This window comes from Apis laboriosa, unplaced genomic scaffold, assembly GCF_014066325.1.
Source record: "Apis laboriosa isolate Shangri-la unplaced genomic scaffold, ASM1406632v1 scaffold34_cov151, whole genome shotgun sequence".
In the NCBI taxonomy this organism is placed as follows: Eukaryota; Metazoa; Arthropoda; class Insecta; order Hymenoptera; family Apidae; genus Apis; species Apis laboriosa.
The window spans coordinates 2,765,301-2,785,414 of record NW_025222928.1 but is presented as its reverse complement, the minus strand read 5'-3'; the positions used below and the strand labels follow the sequence as shown (position 1 = coordinate 2,785,414).

The following is a 20,114-nucleotide window of genomic DNA, read 5'->3' as shown; positions in this document are numbered from 1 at the left end:
TTTTTTTTTTTTTTTTTTACAGGGAAAAAAATCTTCTCGAAGTTTTTCACCATTTCGATCGTTTATAATTCTTTTACAAATCTTCGTTTTAAGAAGAAAAGTTTTATCATTAAAGAATAAGGGATATTAGATCATCGTTAAAAATTACTCTCCACCCTAATACCATATTTTTACATAGATATGAATAGAACGTAATTAAAATACCTTGGAGACTTTGGATTAATCGCAAGAATATTAATCACATCTTCGTGAAACGTACGTATAAACGTAGAATTGTCACGAGATTAATCAATCACCTTAAACGTATACCTTAAATACACCCAAGCAGTCGACAAATGAAATTCATCCAAAAATGAATTTCAATATCGTAATATAACAATAATACACACAATGCTTCGTAAAACGTGTTAAGTAATTAGTGTCATAACGAATAATACAAAGTATTAGTCATATATATTGTGCGAAAGAAATAGTATACGTAGTTAATACCGACCACCAGAAAAAAAGAAAGAAAGAAAGAAACAAACAAACAAAGAAGTGATAAAGAAAGAAAAATAATAGATAAAAATGAAGAAATCTAAAAGAATTGTAAGAAATACAGAATATACAGATCGTAATATCACAGTAATAATATACCTCGCAGTTAGTGATTATTATCAGAAATGAGGAAGAAGCTTAACCCTCTATTGCATTCCGTTCCCAATTGGGGGACTTAACTTAAATTTAACTTAAATTTAATATTATTATTAACTTAAATAATAATTTAATATAATATTAATTTAAATTTCAAAGGCAAAATACAGAGATGCACCCGTCAATGTTTTAAAAAACAATAATGCTGTTATTATTTATTTCACGACCACACTCATTTTAAAATGGACTAACAACCATTATATATTTTTTTCAACTCATAAAAATTCATGCAATAGAGGATTCTTAAAAAAGATTCTTTATTTTAAAAAAATAAAGAAATTTATTACGAGATATTTTATCATAAGAAAAATAGCATTAGCATCGTAACACGACGTGATACTTCGATGAAACGTGTTAGTAATTTAAAGTCACATCGAATACGAGTATTACGCATTGTGCAGAAGAATAACACCGCTCGTTGAAAAATAGAACATTCCAACCTTAGTTGGATAGAGAGGAAGAAGATTGACAAAAGTATCTGGTTAAAAAGAATATTAAAAAAAAAGAGCACGTAAAGTGGTATTTTTAGATGAATTTCGAATAGAGAGATATTACGAGGGAATCTGTCGTGATCGTTAGAGCGAAATGACGAAAAGTGGTTAGTTGAGAGAAAGAGAGAGAGAGAGAGAGAGATTGATTCTCCGCGGGTGGAAAGAGAATGATTGCAGAAGAGATTCGAGGACGGAGAAAATATGTCGTCCATGAAGCAAACCCCGGAGAGAAAAGAGGGGGAGGTGGAAGGGGAATTGCGAGAAATAACAAATGGAGAGAGCCACCGCGGACCGGAAGTACCGCTGTGAATACCTTGTACATCCCGTCGGCCGTTTTGTTGTCGTCGCGAATTTTTGGTAACGTTGCGACCCTGTACGAGTCTGAGCGGCCATGCTGTAAAAAATGAGATGATAAAAAAAACATGAGATGAGATATATGTAAAAAAAAAAAAACAGATAAAAATAATACAAAATAAATAATCGATGGGGGTGGGGTAGAATAATGGTTAATAAATAAATTAAATTAAAAAAATAAATAATCCTGGTGATTGGATTCGACGATCTGGTTTGTGATAACGTAATTTTCGAAATTCGTTCTTTCATCTCTATTTTTTTTTTTTTTTTTTAAATATTTCACGAGATGGAAATATTACATTGTTATTAAAGTCGAGTTACGTAGAATTTTCGAGGATACGGTTATATTTTAAGGGTATTCTCCTCTAAAAATTTACACATCCTCTAAAATTATAAATTTTAGGAATCTTTTTAGGATTCCATTTATTCTATTTGAAAATTTCAAAATTTTCTAGTTTACACGTCTGTTCAAAATTTCTAGAATTCTTGGAATAGAAAAATTGGTAATTTCACGAGTTTTATTCTCGTTAGCCTTCCATCCATTTTCGTTACCATATTGCCGCAATATATCTTGGAGCAATATTGTCGAAAAACAAACTGGTATCTATCAAACGATTTTCGATTTCGCGTTCGGGCGGCCACGTGTTGTTGAAATCGGTTATGAAAATACAGAGACGAACGAAATTAAGTTTTGGGAAACTTTAGGATGAAACGGCACGCTGGCCAACAGATTCAGATTCTAATTTTCGAGAGAACGTCCTCGATTCGTTCGCGTTTGGATAAACCGATCGTTTCCGGTTCGAAGGCGTGCCGCTGAAAATTGCTCCATCTCATATCAATTTCACGATCCTCGTGAAATTAATCATCGTTCTGCGAATGGGAATTGCGTATTCATCTTCCTCCTCTTTTCCAGAAAATTATGAATTACCTTGGAATCTAATTTCGATCTAATTTGGGAAAATTATATATATAGAAAATGAAATAAAGAAATGATATAAAGAAAATGTTAAACTTCGAGTATATAAAATATGGACCAGTGTTAAAATTTATTATTTATTATTAATCAAAAATATAAAATGATACGATTGAAATTATAATTAGAATTAAATTAAATTTAATTAAAACGCAAATTAAATTAGTTGAAACGGCACGTTGAGTAAACTTTTGGAATATAAATAATAGTCAAATAAAATTACGGGTAAATGGGAGGGTAAAAAACGAAGCTTGTTATTCTCATCCCTTTCCTTACCCATCTCGTATCAATTTATCGAACAATCACGGTTGTTTGCACGCGTCTCTGCGGAATTTAAATTAAATGTGGTGGTGTGGGACGACTCGGGGGAAACGAGAGGGAATATTCAAGAAACTATACTCGAGATGGTCTCTCGCCACAGTGAGAAGCAGACCGTAATCTCGTTTACTCGCGAATGTCTGAACGCATACAAATGACGTACTAACGCAACGATGAAATCTCTGAAACTTAAAGTGGGGTGGTTTTCGAGGAAGTTGAGAAGCGCCCCTTTCGATAAAAAGACAACGAAGAAAACTCAATTCGCATCCATATGCCTCTACGAGCATCTGGATACAATTTCTCAAATGGTTTCTTCTCTTGTCAATAGCCTTCTCTTTAGATTATCACAACTATTTTATAAATATTAAATACCACGCATATTATATTATAACGAAGAAATTTTCACGACGGTTAAACTTATCGTCTCGAATAATTATTAATTGGAGATTATTCTGTTCGTTTCCTTTTCCGAGAATGAGACGAATTATTTTCATGATTCATCAATTTTTGCATTATCCATTATTTTCAAATTATTTTCAAAGATCAATCGATGCATCTTCGAATATTTTAAACGAAAGCGAAAGTTTATCAATTTTGTGGAAGTTTTCGAAATGCTCGTGAATTTCGATGCAGAAAATGTTATAATCGATCGGTTGGATACACGTGTGCGCGCGATGCGATAATTGTCACTCGTTGCAGGAGAAGATTTTGCCTAGCCGCAGTGCAGTAAATTGTCTCGACCTCTCGTCGACTCGAAACGGTGATTGCAATACCGAACGTGTCGCGGAAATAAGTGAAATAGATTGGCGCGTAGCCAGTGGTTCTCGACGTCGAGGGAATCATATCATATTCGAGTCGATTCTCCTCGTGACTCGAATCGGATGTATCCCTTTATTTTCTTTTTATCGTATAATCCGATACGATTATTAAACGATCAGGTTTCAAGCGAACGGAATCGTCACATTGGAAAAATAATTTCTTTCCCCTCGAATATTACGTCAATACTATCAAATTGTTCCAAGAATCCCCTAATTCGTCTTCGCGAACGAATAAGCTATGATTAATGGAATTATTATACAAAATAATGGGAACAAAAATATTGGAAAAATATTGAAATTTCCTTTCCAATCTGAATTCTATTTTTAAACATACGATTAAAAATAATCATAATTTTACTCTTTATGAAAATCCTGATCCCAATATCGAGAAATCTCTTCGTACGTAATTTTTCTTCCAAACTGATCTCATTTTCCACCCGATCTCAAAAACTCAACGAAATTCAGAATGCAAAAAAAGTATCGATTCGATATCTTGAAAATCGTGATTTGGGGGGAGAGAAGCGTGGGCGAAAAATCACGAAAAATGGATGGAAGGCGAACGGACGTGGAGCGACGAATGCTCCTCGCAGCCTCTCTCTATTGATCCAAATGATACAGACACAAAGGTACGCGTTCGTCAACTCGATTTTAACAAGCGGTGTGTGTCGACTCTTGTTCCGTCGAAATAAATTGCCTCGGACAGCCGCCGCGTTGTGTCATGCCCTCTCCACCCGCGCTCCATGACCGATATTTTAATGCCCCCTCCCCCACGATGCGAATTTTTCAGTTTTTCGCTCCTTCTTTTACTCCTATCCGGTGTAACGTTCCTCGATTGAAATCGAGGCGTTAAAAGTTGTGTGTATCGTGTTTTTTTCTTTTTTTTTCTAAACTATTCGATCGCTCTTTAGGTATTTTTTTTTTTTTTTTTTTTAATTTAGATTATTCGCGTAATTTTTTTTTTTCTTTCCTTTTCTCTCTCTCGCGTCGTTCTCGCGTTTTATGTTTTCCCGTGTAATTTAAAACAATTTGATTGGAGTAATTGTGGATGATGATAATAATAATAATAATAGTAATGATAATAACAAGTTCCTGGAAATTGTCGTTATTTTAAGCTTGCTATGTTTAGATATACGAATTTTTAGGAATTTATTTGTATTGGAAGGAGGATGGTAACTTATTTTCTTTCTTTTTTTTTTTCGAAGAAAAAATAGGTCGATTTCCGCCTTTTTCCTTTCAGCAGATAATGATTTGAAACGGAAGCATGAAATATATATATATATATACACGTTGAAGGAACGTTGAAGGTCTAAAAGATTAAAGATTCGCGAATATTGGAGATGATTGAAGCGCGTGCCACGTGTCTGACTTTACGAGGCCTGATTCCACTTATACTCGAGGAACATGTTTCCGTTTAACGGAATATTAAACGAATAATTCACGAACCTGTTTACTCGAGTTTCCCTATTATTTCCTTCCAATCAATATCCCAATATAACTCGATCACGAATTCGATTATTATAATCAATAATGCAACCCCTCCATTCCAATCGAATCCTAATTAAACAATGTAAAAATTACGAAAATTATATATTATTTTCTAAAAAAAAAGAAAAAAAAAAGAAAAAGAAATTCAACAATCCATCAACGTCGCATCCAATTAAACGGTTCACACGAAATCAATCAATCTCTACTTAAGAAACATTTGTTACAATTTCATCGATAATCCATCACATCCCCGTTTAATCCCAACAAACTTTACACGGAAAAATTACAAAATTCTTCAATCTTGATTAATCTCGATTTCATCCCCCCAAACTTAAGAAAAATTTGTCGGAGAATTCAATCAAAAATCACAAAATTCTTCAATCTTGATTAATCCCAATTTCAAACCTGTCAACTTAAGAAACATTTGTTGCAACTTCATCGATATTACACAGACCCAACCCAGAGACTTTATTAAAAATTATAAAATTCCAATCCTTGATTAATTTCAATTCATCATTCTCTACTTAAAAAACATTTGTTCCAATTTCATCGATATCACGATCCATCAAATCCCATTTAATAACCCCAATAAAAATTTCATTAAAAATTACAAAATTCCAATCTCGATCAATCCCAATTCTTCAAACCTTAAAAAACATCTGTCACAATTTCATCGAAACTTACAAAATCAAAAAATTACAAAATTCTTCAATCCTGAAACGGAATCGACGAGCTCCCGAATATCGAATATCTCGACGAATATCTCTTACGAATATTTTCATCGAACACCATTTTCACGGATTCGATCGTTCGTATATATAATACATACCAATTCTCGTCCTTCCCCACATGTGTATGTAACGCGCGCGTATATGTGTGTGTAACGCGTACGTAACGAAATTGCATAATCGTGCTTCCTCAATGACGGGAACACCGTGTGACGATCAGAGATAATAACGCCGCGGAATTGTCGCGTTTACGCTCGCGCGCGCTTTCGAAGCGCGTGTAACGAAATTACCGGCTTTTTACGATCGGCAATGAACACGACGGCCGCCGATCGGGGCTGAACTTGCACGCACGCGCACGCGCATGCGCACACACTTTTTATCTAATCGTTGTGGAACGCATTCCGCAACGAGCGCGTCAACCCAGACCCGGTAACGGCTAATTGGGCCCCCACATTGGAATATTGAATTACCAGCGAATTATTCAGCGAGTTAAACGAGCCAGGGTTAAGACTATAAATTCGCTCATGCGGATCATTGTCGGTTTTCCACTGTGTTCGACTAAAATTTTCCTCTTCCTTTTCTTTCTCTCTCTTTTTTTTTTTTTTTTTTACTTAAGAGTTTTTCTTTTTAAGTTTCGAGCTTTCGAGAAGCTTTACTTGGAATCGTTTTGAAGTTTAATTATAATTTATCTTTCTTTTTATATTTTGTTGTTGCTTGAATCGAAGGAGTCGATAATGAAAATATTGAAATATTGATGTATTCCTTGTCTTTTTTTTTTTTTCTCAAAAATATTTATATTTTTAAATATCAATTATCTATATTATATATATCGATAATTCGCAAAGCCTTGAGAAAAATTATTTTATTGCTCGTTACATCATCGCGACGACGAGAATATATATTTGACACCAGAAACAGCGAAATAACAATTTATTAATTTCCTCGAAATCCCTTAAAAAAAAAGGGGGGGAAAAAAAAAGAGTAAAACTGAACGTTAAACCTGGTATTAAATCTAACAAATATATCCATCCAGGGGGGGGGGGAGGGATATATCCGTGGAGCATAGGGAGAAGAACCGAGGACTAGGGATTATCTAGTGCCAGCGATCATGTTTTCTCTAGGGCGACATCTGGATACCAGCTGAAACCGGGTTACTAAAATAGTTCGCGTGGAATTTGCGAAAATCCTGATCGATAGCCGGCGACAGCATCGGTTAATCCAGTACACGGGCCGTGATAAAGTTGGCGGAACGAGCACTGATCGACGTTATGCAAATTCCTGGCCGTTAGTGGACACGCGCGCGCATAGTTTCCGGGCGAGAGTGGAGAGGTTAGGTCGAGAGCGCGCGGGGACCGGAAGCGGTTGTCGGGCGGAAAGTATCGCGATAAGATGAACGAACCGGTATAATATTGTTTCGATGCGTGAAAAGTGAAATTTTGAAAGGTTGGAATATGGTGGTGTTTTTTTAAAAATTCTCCCTGTTTCCGATAAAATTGTTCTTTCAAGCGAAGAATAAAATTTTTAATCAAATTCTTTGTTAATCAAATTTTTTGAACGGTGTTATGTTTTATATATATATATATATATATCGTTATAATAAAAACATTCATTGTAGATAATAATTCGTTCATTTTGCAAAGGAAAAGTTGATGTTGAATTTTATTAAAAATGTTTCATGCTACTTTTTCAAAGGCAAAAATATATATCCGCATGTCCTCCATTTTCGTTTCAAATTTCTCCACTGAATTCTCTCGCGCGGCACGAAACTCGTTAAAAGTGAGAATTTTTATTTAACTCGTACGCCGGATTTTCCGTGTTCGATGTGTACCGGCTCTATTGTATCGTGGTCATTAGTTGAAATATATAGGCTAGGCGAACGTAGTGTAATTGTAGAGTTCCCAGGTGATTATCCATCCGAGCTATAAACACGTTTAATACAGATTAACGAGGTTGCTGTTGAAACACATTGAAACTTGTGCTTCAGGGAAGATGAGATGCGACGTGGAAAGAAAAAAAGAAGAAGAAGAAGAAGAGGAATAAAATAAACCAACTCGAAAACTTGAAAAAAACTTTCAGACGAGAAATATACACGGAGAAGAATTTACTAAACGACTTTGTTTATCCTTATTCTTTAATCTAATCTCGATATATGCAAATCGATGGAATGAAAAAATTATTCGCGCCCTATAAATTTCAGTCTGCTATTTATTATTCGAATCGATAATTCTGATCTAAAAATACTCGTGCATGGTTATAAAAATCTCGCGTTATAGAAATAAAGTTGTAGAGTTCAGAAGAAACGTGTGTTTCTCGAAGAAGCGTGGAAACATTTCTTACTCGGTTTAAAATTTCCGAAATTCAAAATTCAGGAAGAATATTTTTCGAGAAGATAAAATTTTCCTCTTTTGATTGGAAAAAGGGAATGGGGAGGGGAGGGAGAAAGAAAGTGTAATCTTCGTCTCGCCGGAAGAGAGACAAAGACACGAAAAGATGGGAGGATTGTAATCATCGAATTAAGGTCGAGGGTACGCTTTATTGGAAAGAAAGCGTATCTGAGGGATCACAATTATTTGCCAAAGAAACGGGGCGGGGGGGGGGGGCGATTTACAATCGTTAGATTTAGAATTTCTTTCTTCAATAGCTAAACTTCAAGAATTCAAACTCAAAAATTCAAAATCTTTGACACAAAGTCAAACAAATTAATAAATTAAATCGGCATTAATAGATACGAAGACTGAGAAATTAGCATAGATCTTTCGAAACATTTTTAATTACCACAAGAATAATCTCATAACAATTCCAAGAGAACAACAAAATTACCAGATATAAATTAAACCAGAAATAAGCTCGAACAAGAAATCCAATTAGAGAAGAAATTTAGCTTGATCTTCGAAACTTTTCAATTAACCCAAAGTTAACAGCTACAAACAACAACAACAACAACAACATTTCTATTGGGACTTGGAACAAATATCCAAGAACAACAACGAACGACGAAATAACAATAATAATAATAATAATAATAATAATAAACGTGAACTCGAACGAGAAAATCAATCACCATTACCGATTTACCAGAGGAAGAAATTAGTTTGATCTTTGAAACAAAGGGGAGGTGGTTTTCCACCCCTTTGAAAACCCTCAAAAGACTCGTTCTCGCGTGCAGAGAGAGAGAAAGAGAGAGAGAGAGAGAGAGAGAGAGAGAGAATTTCATCCCGCAGACGCGACAAACCGAGCTTAATCGAATTGCATAAGCATCCCCTTCCCCGCTTTATCCCTTAAGCGGTTGCAGGGGGTCGGTGGGGGGAACCGGAAGCGCCTCGAAGGGATGCAATGGGTCGACTTGAAATTCTAACTAAGTCAGCCGTGCTTAACCCAATTCGATCCTCGCCGAGGACTCGAAGGCTTCGTTTCCAAGGGTGCAAAATTTTCGCGATGCTGGGGCGTTTTAACGAGGGTGTTGCGAGCTCGAGATTCGTCGCTACGAATCCTCGTTACAAACTTTCGAGGAAAAAATGACAAATGTTTTACGCGACAATGTGCAATGTGTTGGATATATATATATGTATTTTTTTTTTTTTTTTGATTAATTTTTTACGTAAATGTTTCTAAGAATAACGATAATAATAATTTTGTCGGTCCTATGCGAAAATATGAGAAAGATAACGAGAATTAAATTATGAATTTTTCGTTGGAAATAATTGATGAGAAGAGATATCTTATGGATATTTTGTACATTTATGGAAACTTATTGCTTTTTTATGAACATGAGGAAAGAAATGGAGCAATAAATTACAAAGGACATTTATGTCGAATATGAATAATATCTGGAGTCTAACTAACTAATTATTAGTTAGTGGTTTTCAGCTCAAATGAAGCAGTAAGAAATAATAATGGATGAACGATTTGGTGTTTTGGTGAACAATGATAATGTTAGAGCAAAGGAATAAAATTTAACGAATGTGTAACGAAGGTATAATCCATTTATCCATTCCAGTTTGGAATAGATAAATAATTTATACAATTTGAAATTGTATAATAGAAATATATCCCTTTATAATGGTAGAAATTCATCATGCAATGAATTTAATTAATTAGGATGGAATTCAAATGTAGTTGCACTATTTCAATATATTTGTCCGCATAAAATTTCTGAATAAATACAAAAATATCTATTATTATTAAATAAAGCAGATAATTTTCTACAGTGTATCAATAAAGCAAAAGATTATCTATATATTTACCGAATTAATGCTTTAATAAAGCAATGTGATCATTAGTGCAGCGATAAATAGATAGAAATCTATGTTGCAAAATTATAATATAGAAAATTCTTCGTTCGATTCTTCAACAATACGAAAATCCCAAAGTTCCCATAAGACGATATAAAAAAACGACAATCTATTCTGATATTTTTCAACCCTTGTTTTTTTCGATTTACACGTATGCACATTAATTAACTTAGGATCCTCTCGTATGAAGAAAATATTTCCATTTACGTTCATCCCAAGATAAATGAAATCTAAAAAATTATTAGATAAAAAAATGACAGAAAAATATTTTTACGATCCCCTTTCTATCACAGGCTAAGATCCACTGTTCCGTTATCACGATTCCACTCGGTTACACTCCGTTTTGAATTAATTTCGTGGAACGATTCGTTTCGTTTATTTGAATACGCGTTGGTTTTAGAAACTTCTATGGTCCATTACTTCGGGTTTACGGTCCACGATAAAATTACGCGGACTATGATTTATGAATCCCAAGCATTCGGTTTTAAACTATGCCAAACCAAATGCGTGATGTGCACCGTTTCGAAATGATAAAGCAGAGAAAATTTACATGTTGCAAAATACCGATACACAAACTCGGGAACTGTTTTCTATGCAGATATAAATTTGAATAGCTGTCACGTTCCTTAGCGACGAAGTTGGTCTGTGATAAGTCCAACCAGCCATGATGTAATGTGTACGTAGATGTTCTAAACTCGAGCTCTAAAAGGATGAAAGTGAGGAAAGAATCGATTGTTTCTTGTCCAACTAGAATAGATACTAGCGTTTCAACCACAGAAGCTTTCATTCTTCTTCTTTTTTTTTTTTTTTTATATCACAGATATAGTTAGTTAGTTTTCTTGTATTTTCTTTAAAAAATTCCTAAAAATTTCATGTGTCAAGCATCATCGAGTTTCTCTTCGAACCTTTCTTAATTTATTTTCATATAACATAGATCGAAGGTGTTTCATTTCCAAAACGAAGAAATTATTGATATTATCTTTAAAATTTACCCACCACTAGAACCAAAGTAGAAGATACTATTTGATAATATAAATCCTACGATTATTCTAATTTTCCAAAATAGGAAAATCATACATTTCTAAAATTCTAACCATTCCTTCATTCTTTTCAACAACAAAACATACGTCTTTAAAAATTAACCCTCCTAAAAATTCCTTAGTATATCCTTCAATATATCTCCAAATACACTCGATAATAAATTCTAAAATCGTCTATTCTCCATTTTCAAAGCTAAGGAGAAGCACTGGTCGTGTACCCCTAGAAAACCACCCTTAGAAACAATTAATAATCCTACGATTATTCTACTTTTCCAAAATAGGAAAACCATACATTCCTAAAATTCATTTTATCAAATCCAATCATCCCTTCATTCTTTCCAAGAACAAAACTAAAATTTCATCCCTCTAAAAATTCGTAATATCACACTCGATGATAAATTCTAAAATCGTCGATTCTCTGGTCGCGTACCCCTCGAAAATCACCCTTAGAAACAATATCAAATCCTATGATTATTCTACTTTTCCTACATTTCTAAAATTCTAATCACCCCTTCATTCTTTCCAACAACAAAACGTACGTCTCTAAAACTCCACCCCCCTAAAAATTCATCCTTAATATATCCTTTAATATATCTCCAAATACACTCGATGATAAATTCTAAAATCTTCTATTCTCCCTTTTCAAAGCTAAGAGAGAAGCACTGGTCGCGTACCCCCCGAAAACCACCCTTAGAAACAATTAATAATATCAAATCCTACGATTATTCTATTTTTCCAAAATAGAAAAACCATATATTTCTAAAAATTTAACCATCCTTTCATTCTTTACAACAAAACGTACGTCTCTAAAACTCCACCCCCCTAAAAATTCATCCTTAGTATATCCTTTAATATATCTCCAAATAATAATATATCTCTACACTCGATGATAAATTCTAAAATCGTCTATTCTCCATTTTCAAAGCTAAGGAGAAGCTTTCTAAAATCATCTATTCTCCATTTTCAAAGCTAAGAAGAAGTATTGGTCATGTACCTCCCGAAAACCACCCTTAGAAACAATTAATAATTCTACGATTATTCTACTTTTCCAAAATAGGAAAATCATACATTTCTAAAAATTTAATTATCCTTTCATTCTTTCCAACAGCAAAACATACGTCTTTAAAAATCAATCCCTAAAAATTCATCCTTAGTATATCCTTTAATATATCTCCAAATACACTCGATGATAAATTCTAAAATCTTCTAATTCTCCATTTCCAAAGCTAAGAAGAAGCACTGCGGTCATTGCGTGCCCCCCTCCCCGAAGAGCGCACGAAAACCAGCGTTCGAAACGGCTCAAACCGACCCGAGCCCGCAATCCATCCATGGTACCGTACCATTCCGATCCAGAAACCGCCCTCCAACGCCGCCCCCTCCTCCTCAACCCCGTGACGCGACGTTCCGCTTTCCGTTTCTCCCTTTTCCCGACCTGTGTCTCGGGTCGATGAGAACGGAAACCGAGTCGCGGGAGACGCGCATGCGGCCTAACCACCCCTAACCACTCGCCCCCCTCACGGATCACGGATCAATACCCAACCAGGCCATCTGCCTCTCCCTCCCTCCTCGTAACAGGCTGGAAAGCGCGCGAATATACGTCAGGCGGACAAGCTGGCGCCACGGGGTGGCCTCGTGGATCTTCATCTCTTTTGGCTTTCCCCTTTCTTTTCTTTTTTTCTCTCTTTCTTTCTTTCTTGCGTTGATGGGGATCTGATGGGATTCGTTGGCGATTCGTTTTCGGTTTCAACGAAATCGTTTGTCAATCCGATAATGGAGGGAGGAAATTTGTCCAAATTTGTTTTTTCGAGAAAAGTGTCTATTGTGTATATTGTGGATTGGGTTTAAGGGTTCGAAGTAGGGTTGTGGAAGTACACTGACGGGTGTTTTGTTTGGTCTCGTTAGAAAGAGAATATTATTGGGCGTTAACCGAATGAAATCTGGAAAGTAAAAAGTTGGAAAATGTAGGATAAAAGTTAGTTCGAGTTTAATTATTTATAATTAAAATGCTCGGATAACAGGTTTATAGTTATATTTTCGTATAATCACGGTCGTTTATCAGTACAATTATTTGCAATTATTATGTTTGATCAATAAATTATCGAAGTAACTTCAACATTTAAATATTGGTTTTATTAAAGAGTAACTAACTTTTTTTCTTTTTTTCAAAGAGGAGAAATTTGTTCAATTTTGTTAAAGTAGACTGGTATTTTAATTTGGTTTAAAATTAATTAAACTGAGATTATGCGCAGGAGATTAGACAATGCCATACCCCCAAATTGGACAATTCCATATTCCCTGATAATGTTAATTTTTCGTCAACTTGGTACAGAGAAATGGATTAAATGGAGAAAACAGATGGGGGTGGAGAGAGGTTAAACGCGTTGCACGGTCAGAAAAGATAATAAAACCGATTTAACCGCGTTCCTTTCAATTCCCCCTTTTCCCATTCATTCCTGTGTCTCGTCAAACTTGCAAAGTAATCAGATTACCCTTAATCCAGTCAAAGTTGAACGAAGATTTAAGGTGGCCAACCATTTAGTTTTCCAACCATCGGAATCTTCATCGCTGTTACTCCAAAAGATATATAAAAAAAAATATATATTCTTCCTTCGAGGGGCAACTTGGTAAATGCAACTTAATTGGTCCTCCATTTTCTTTCTTTTCTTTTTTTTTTTTGTTTAATATTACAACGCTTTACCGTTCTATGTCATTTCCTTTCCACCCCTGTCCCGAAACAACTCACCGTCTCGTTTCCCCCTCCTCGTTTCCGCCAACCAGTCGTTTCCAACGACTTCTGTCGTTTCTCTTTTAGCTGACGAGGGTGGCCAGAAACAAGCTCGCTCCAACCAGGTCACCCAGAGTTCTCGTTTATCACGTTGTCTCTCTTGTATACGTGCACGCAAAGTAGTTGTGTGTATTGCTCGTATAATGGGGACATCCTTCGACGTCCTGCTCGTCATTGTGACTAACTTCCTCCAAGCTATTTTCGAGGCAAGATTTCAGACATTAAGGGGTGGTTTGGTTCTCGTGTTCTTTTTTTCCTTTCTCTCTTTCTTTTTTTTTTTTTTCTTCTGTTCCCGCGTTGGAACTGATGTCGAAGAAATAAATAACAGTTTGTCATTTTTGAGAATTTTTTTGTATTAACTTATGAGTTTTTTTAAATTATTATAATAATTTTTCTCGATTTTTCTTTTCGTAATTACAAGTTTCCAATTTTTTACCTTTTGAATTTCGAAATTTTTAAGAACAGAATTTTACTTTACTTTAACTTTGAAAAAATTTTTTCAAATTTATAATTTTTCAAACTTCCAAGAAAATTTTCCAAGCTTCCATGTAATTTGAAATTTCAAATTTTCCAATTCCAAGCTTCAGAATCGAGAAATTTTGCGATCGAATTCCCATTCGAACAAATTAGAATAAACGCAGAGACACGAGTGAAAAGGAATTTCTTTGATCACGTTCGAAAACATTAACCTACATAAAACCTGTCCCAGAAAGGGATAGGCAAACAATATGAAATATTTCACGTTGAACGCCAAACACCGTCCATTCAGAGCGCTCAATTGGCTGTTGCACGGCTCAAAGGGTCCACCATCGTGATCCCATGCACCCCTTTTCCTTCCCGCATCCCTATTCACTGAAAATCTCTTGAACCACGTTCCTCCCACCCCTCAGCTTTCACGTACCCTTCCACGGAGATCCAGCCTCTACCCCTTCGTGTGCGGCCAGCTGGTAACAACGTCGAACCAGTGACCCATTAATAGAACACGTCGAGACCTAGGTACCCGCCCTGGTAAATATGTCGTGTGCGCAATTCGTGTAACACAAGTTACAATTAATTTCCATCACCACGTCACCCAGTTTCCACTTCTCGATTCCGGACAACTGACAGGATTCTCTTCGTTTTCTCGTATGATGACGTGATAACGTGACAGAAGAAATAAAATTTGAATATTCTTGAATAATCTTCTCCTTGTATTTTAGGATTTTTTTTTTTTTTTTTTTTTGAATTTTCCAATCTCGAGATTTTAATTTATATATATATATATATATATGTAGGTGTATACACAGATTGTGTAATCTTGAAATTTTCAAACTCTTAAAGAATTCAAGAGGGATATGGACAGGAATAAATTTGTGCCACCGATGTATCGAGCGGTTGGATGATCGTTCGTGTCACGGTGAATCTTGAATATTAGATTCCGGAAATTTCCAAGTTCTATCGTAAATTTATAAGGGAGGGGCTGTGGCAGACAGTGGAAACTTCTGGAGTTAACGAGGCCTCAAAAGGAACGCAATTTCCCCGTCTAAAATGAGGTTGGAGGGTTTGAACGATCGGCTCCTTTGTATTATCTTTATCCCGGATAATCGAGGAGTCAGGAAACTTTGCACGATTAACCTTTTTAAAAAGAATATCAAAAATCGAAAATCGAAAATCTTACGATATCGTAAGATTACAAGACTTTTTATGTTTTCAAGAGTTTCTTTGAGATTTCGAATTTAAAAAATGCAACGACAATATTGATATTTAAGGAAAAAGTGAAATAAAAGAATTATCGAAACTTTTTGCTCAAATTGCAAAAAGCTTAAAATCTTACGATATCGCAAAACTTTTTAAGTTTCATAGAGATTTAAAAAATACAACAATCTTCGATATTTGAAGAGGAAATTAAATAAAAGAATTGTCGAAACTTTTTCTCGAAAAAATATTTTCTTAAAAATCCAAAATCTTAGCGTAAAACTCTTTCGAAGAGTTTCGAAAAGTTTCGAAGAGTTTCTTTGAGATTTCGAATTTAAAAAATGCAACGACAATATTGATATTAATAGCAAGAAGTGAAATAAAAGAATTATCGAAACTTTTCCTCAAATTGCAAAAAGCTTAAAATCTTACGATATCGCAAAACTTTTTAAATTTCATAGAGATTTAAAAAATACAATAATCTTTCATATTTGAAGAGGAAATCAAATAAAAGAATTGTCGAAACTTTTTCTCGAAAAAATATTTTCTTAAAAATCCAAAATCTTAAGACATCGCAAAACTCTTTAAATTTCGAAGAGATTTCTTTGAGATTTCGAATTTAAAAATCAATATTTAAAGAAGGAATTAAATAAGAATTATCGAAACTTGTTCTCAAATTGCAAAGGGTTAAATTAAAAAAATAAATAAAAGAACTATCACAGAACGATGAGGACGAAAACTCATTTCTGACAGAAAAGGATCGCCGTATGAATATTTCATGGCATGGAAAATGGCCGACTAAAAATAGCTCGAAATTTAACGAAACTTTTTGGACTGTGCATTCACAGCAGAAGCAAAACACTCTTTTTCTTTCCTTCATCTCCATAAAATATGTAAACGGTGAATTCTGGATCTGCTGGATGCTAACAAGGAGCGGAAGAAATAACATTTCTATTTTTTTGTTCTTTCTCTTCTTCTTCTTCTTCTTCTTCTTCTTCTTCTTCTTCTTCTTCACCTCTTTTTCCGCTCGCAACTTTGTCGTTAATTCGCAATTACGCCCTCCACCGGAAACTCCGGCTAATGAAAGAGTAGCCAGACTTATTTGCCGGTTTAATTTCGAAAAGTGGAGGATTTTGTAATTTATGCAGATATTTTTCTTCCGATTCTTTACGAATAATCATAATTTTTAAATAAGATTTCTCGTGCGTATTTTTTTTTCTCTTCTCTTCGAATACTTTTCTTTCTCAGATTCTTAGAAAATAATAATTCTTGAAAAAGAAAAAAAAAAAAAAAAGATTTCTCGAGAATATTTTTTAAAACTTTAATTATATTACACAGAAACTTGAATTTTTAATGAGATGAATATTTTTTCATTTCTTCGATCTTTCATTACGATCCCCCTTTAAGATGTCGCGGGATATTTTTAGAAATTTTGACGGGAAGAAAAATTCTGAGATTAATCGAGCGAATTAAATTGTTATAAATTGAAACGTCGAAGAGGAAGATACAGTTTTGAAGAGAAGAACGAGATTGAAGGAAAAAAAAAAAAAAAGAAAGAAAGAAAGAAAGTTTATTTCGTGAGAAATATCTTATGACTCCAACTGCTCTAAAACTTCGTTATTTAACGTAATAAATCATCTACGGATACTCTATAACTTTTCTACGAGTGTAAAACTCGTAAAACTTTTTTTACGAGTTTAACTTTGGAAAATGTAAAAAATTATTGGAAAACGTGCCGGGAAATATAATTTTTAATATATTTCAAACCGCGTGCAAATTTTTTGGAATTGTTCGAAATTCTATCTTATTATTATAGTTTCGTGTTTTGAAATTTTCAATTATTTTTATTCCTATATTATCTGCACATTCGTTGGATTATTATTAGAGACAGGAGAGGAAATAATTTTGCAGATTAATCTAAAGCAGATAAAAATTGTTAGAATAAACATCCTGAAAGACTCACCGCTTCCGTTTTCAAGAAACGTCGGTTTACAATCTATTTTTTAATTCTAATTTAATTTTTCGATAGTTTCAAAAATCTAATAAAAGAAACAGGTATCAAAAAATATATACGTATATGTATATAAAAACTATAAATAAAATGATAAAAATATTTCTAAAAATTGAAATTAAAAAAACTCCAATGCAAAGTTTTCCACTTTTAATTTCAACTTCAATCTCACTTTGATCTAATCTAAAGTACACAAAAAGAACCTCAATTAAAATAATTAAAAAATACCTGCCTCTAAAACAAAGAATTTTCGATGCAAAATTCTATCTTTTTTAACTCTAATTTAATCCCGCCAATTTCGCGAGATAAAAATCATATATTAAAATAATTATTCAACGAAGAATGAACACTGGTGATTTATTTTATTTAACTTGATTACATTCGAAACATTCGAAAATTATAAAATTCACGATTAAATTTAATCAAACGTCCCAAAATTATTTATCAAAAAAATCCATTTCTAATTTAATTTAGATCAATTAAACAAACATACCTCCCCAAAATTAATTGGAATTAATATAAAAATTTTCATAGAAACGAATAGAACCTTCGATTCATTATTTTCAAATATATATATAACGATTGCCGATTTAATTTCGGTATAAACGAGATTACAAAGAGGTGGGAAGAGGTTCTCATGGGCCTACTCTAGCTTCGTTAAACAAGTTCTTGCTCGACGCGTAAAATAACCGGTTTGAATGCAAGTTGAAGGAACAATGTCCCCTCCCCCTCCCTCCCTCCCCCCCCCGTTGGACACGTTTCACCAGGCGTTCTTCTCACGGCAAAGTTAAACGCGATTATAGTAATTAATAACTCGCAACGAAGTTTTCCTCGATAAACTCGAACGAAGTCTACGTCGATCGCTCTTATTAATGGGGGTTTGTGCTCTCCTAACCACCGTGAATACACGTCGAAAGCATGTTGATGGCCCTTCTCTAGGGTCGATCCCTTTCTCGCCGAGTAACGAAATTAATATTTGGTCGCATGAGTTTGTCGTTTCTTATTTGGAAGAGTGAAGATCGATCGATTGTACATATTCTGTGAACACGTTATATTGTCAAAGAGACGAGAATTGTTTGTGAATTTAAGGGGGAGGGGGGAAGAGAAAATGAATTTTTTCTTTCAAAAACAATCGAATCATGAAAAATAATTGGTAATAGGAGCGATTTTTCTTCGAAAATCCTATACGCGTTTTCGATAAAAAACCGTCTGACACGCTTATTTGCTTTCATCCAATCATTCGAGCCGATGCATTTTTCCTTACCCCGAAGCAATATTTCGTTTCCCTTCTTTACGTTCGACGACGAATCGAGTCGGAAGGCACGATGTATAAAAATGTAAATTGGAACTGGAATCGATTCATCATACGTCATACGAATAAAATTTACACGAATACGGAATATTTCCATCATAAATTGTACAAATAAATTGTAGAAATTATCCCATTATTTTATTAACGAAATTTAAAAAAAAATTCCTATTAGATATAAATCTATAGCTTACAAGAATTCAAAATATTATTTTCCTAATAAAATTAATCTTGCAAAAATTTCAGTCGCATCCTTAAAGCCTTTCAAGTAAGAATACACACATATTAAATTATTTCTAAAAATAACCTGAATCTATACCTTATAAGAATATCCGAAAATCCTTAAAGCCTTTCAAGTAAAAATACACACATAATAAATTATTCCTAAAAATAACCTGAATCTATACCTTATAAGAATATTCGAAATATTATTTTGCTATAAAAAATAATCTTGCAAAAATTTCTATCAAAATATATATATATATATATATATATAAAACAACATATCCCTAAAGCCTTTCAAATAAGAATACACACAACACAATTGTGCATCTTTTCAATGGTTTAATTTACGACCTCGCATTTGGCCCACGCTACGCCCCTATTCGACCGTATCTTCCATTCGAATAATACGCGTCCACGTTGCCATCAAACAGCCAATGATGAGCAAAATTTAATCAAGCTACGAAGAACAAAGTTACTTCAACAATTTATTATTCCATAACATAGAATAACAATAACAATTACAATTGAGACAGACACGGAAAAACTACAATCAACTACAACGAATAAAACTTATCTTAATTAATTAATCGCTGAAAAGTAACTTTGTCCAGAGAATTTTCTTCAAACTCTTGTGTACTTTTTTCCAACTCGAGAACGTATCAAAACTTTGGATCAAACTTCGTAACTCGAGCGATGAAACGGAGATCGCGATATTCAAACGGAGAGGAGTGGAGAAGAGAAGAGGCTGGACGAGGAATGCATCAGCTGATCGGACGGAAAGAGAGGAAGAGAGCGTGGAATAGCGTGGCCTTGCACGCACCCTCGCGGATTGGCCACGCACACAGAAAAAGGAGAGAGAGAGAGAGATCCGTGACGTGACGCGTGCGTGGCACAGGTCGCTTCACGAATTGGGTCAAG

The 20,114-nt window shown here is 34.3% G+C and overlaps 1 protein-coding gene across 1 annotated transcript in view; it reads right to left on the bottom strand.

Annotated features, from left to right (window-relative positions):
- LOC122715186 (sodium/potassium-transporting ATPase subunit alpha) overlaps positions 1–20,114 on the bottom strand; it is a 124,881-nt gene that overhangs the window by 20,494 nt on the left and 84,273 nt on the right. Inside the window, exon 2 of the mRNA XM_043937150.1 lies at positions 1,486–1,578. Coding sequence (XP_043793085.1) covers positions 1,486–1,578 — 93 coding nt within the window. The remainder of the gene's footprint in view (positions 1–1,485; positions 1,579–20,114) is intronic.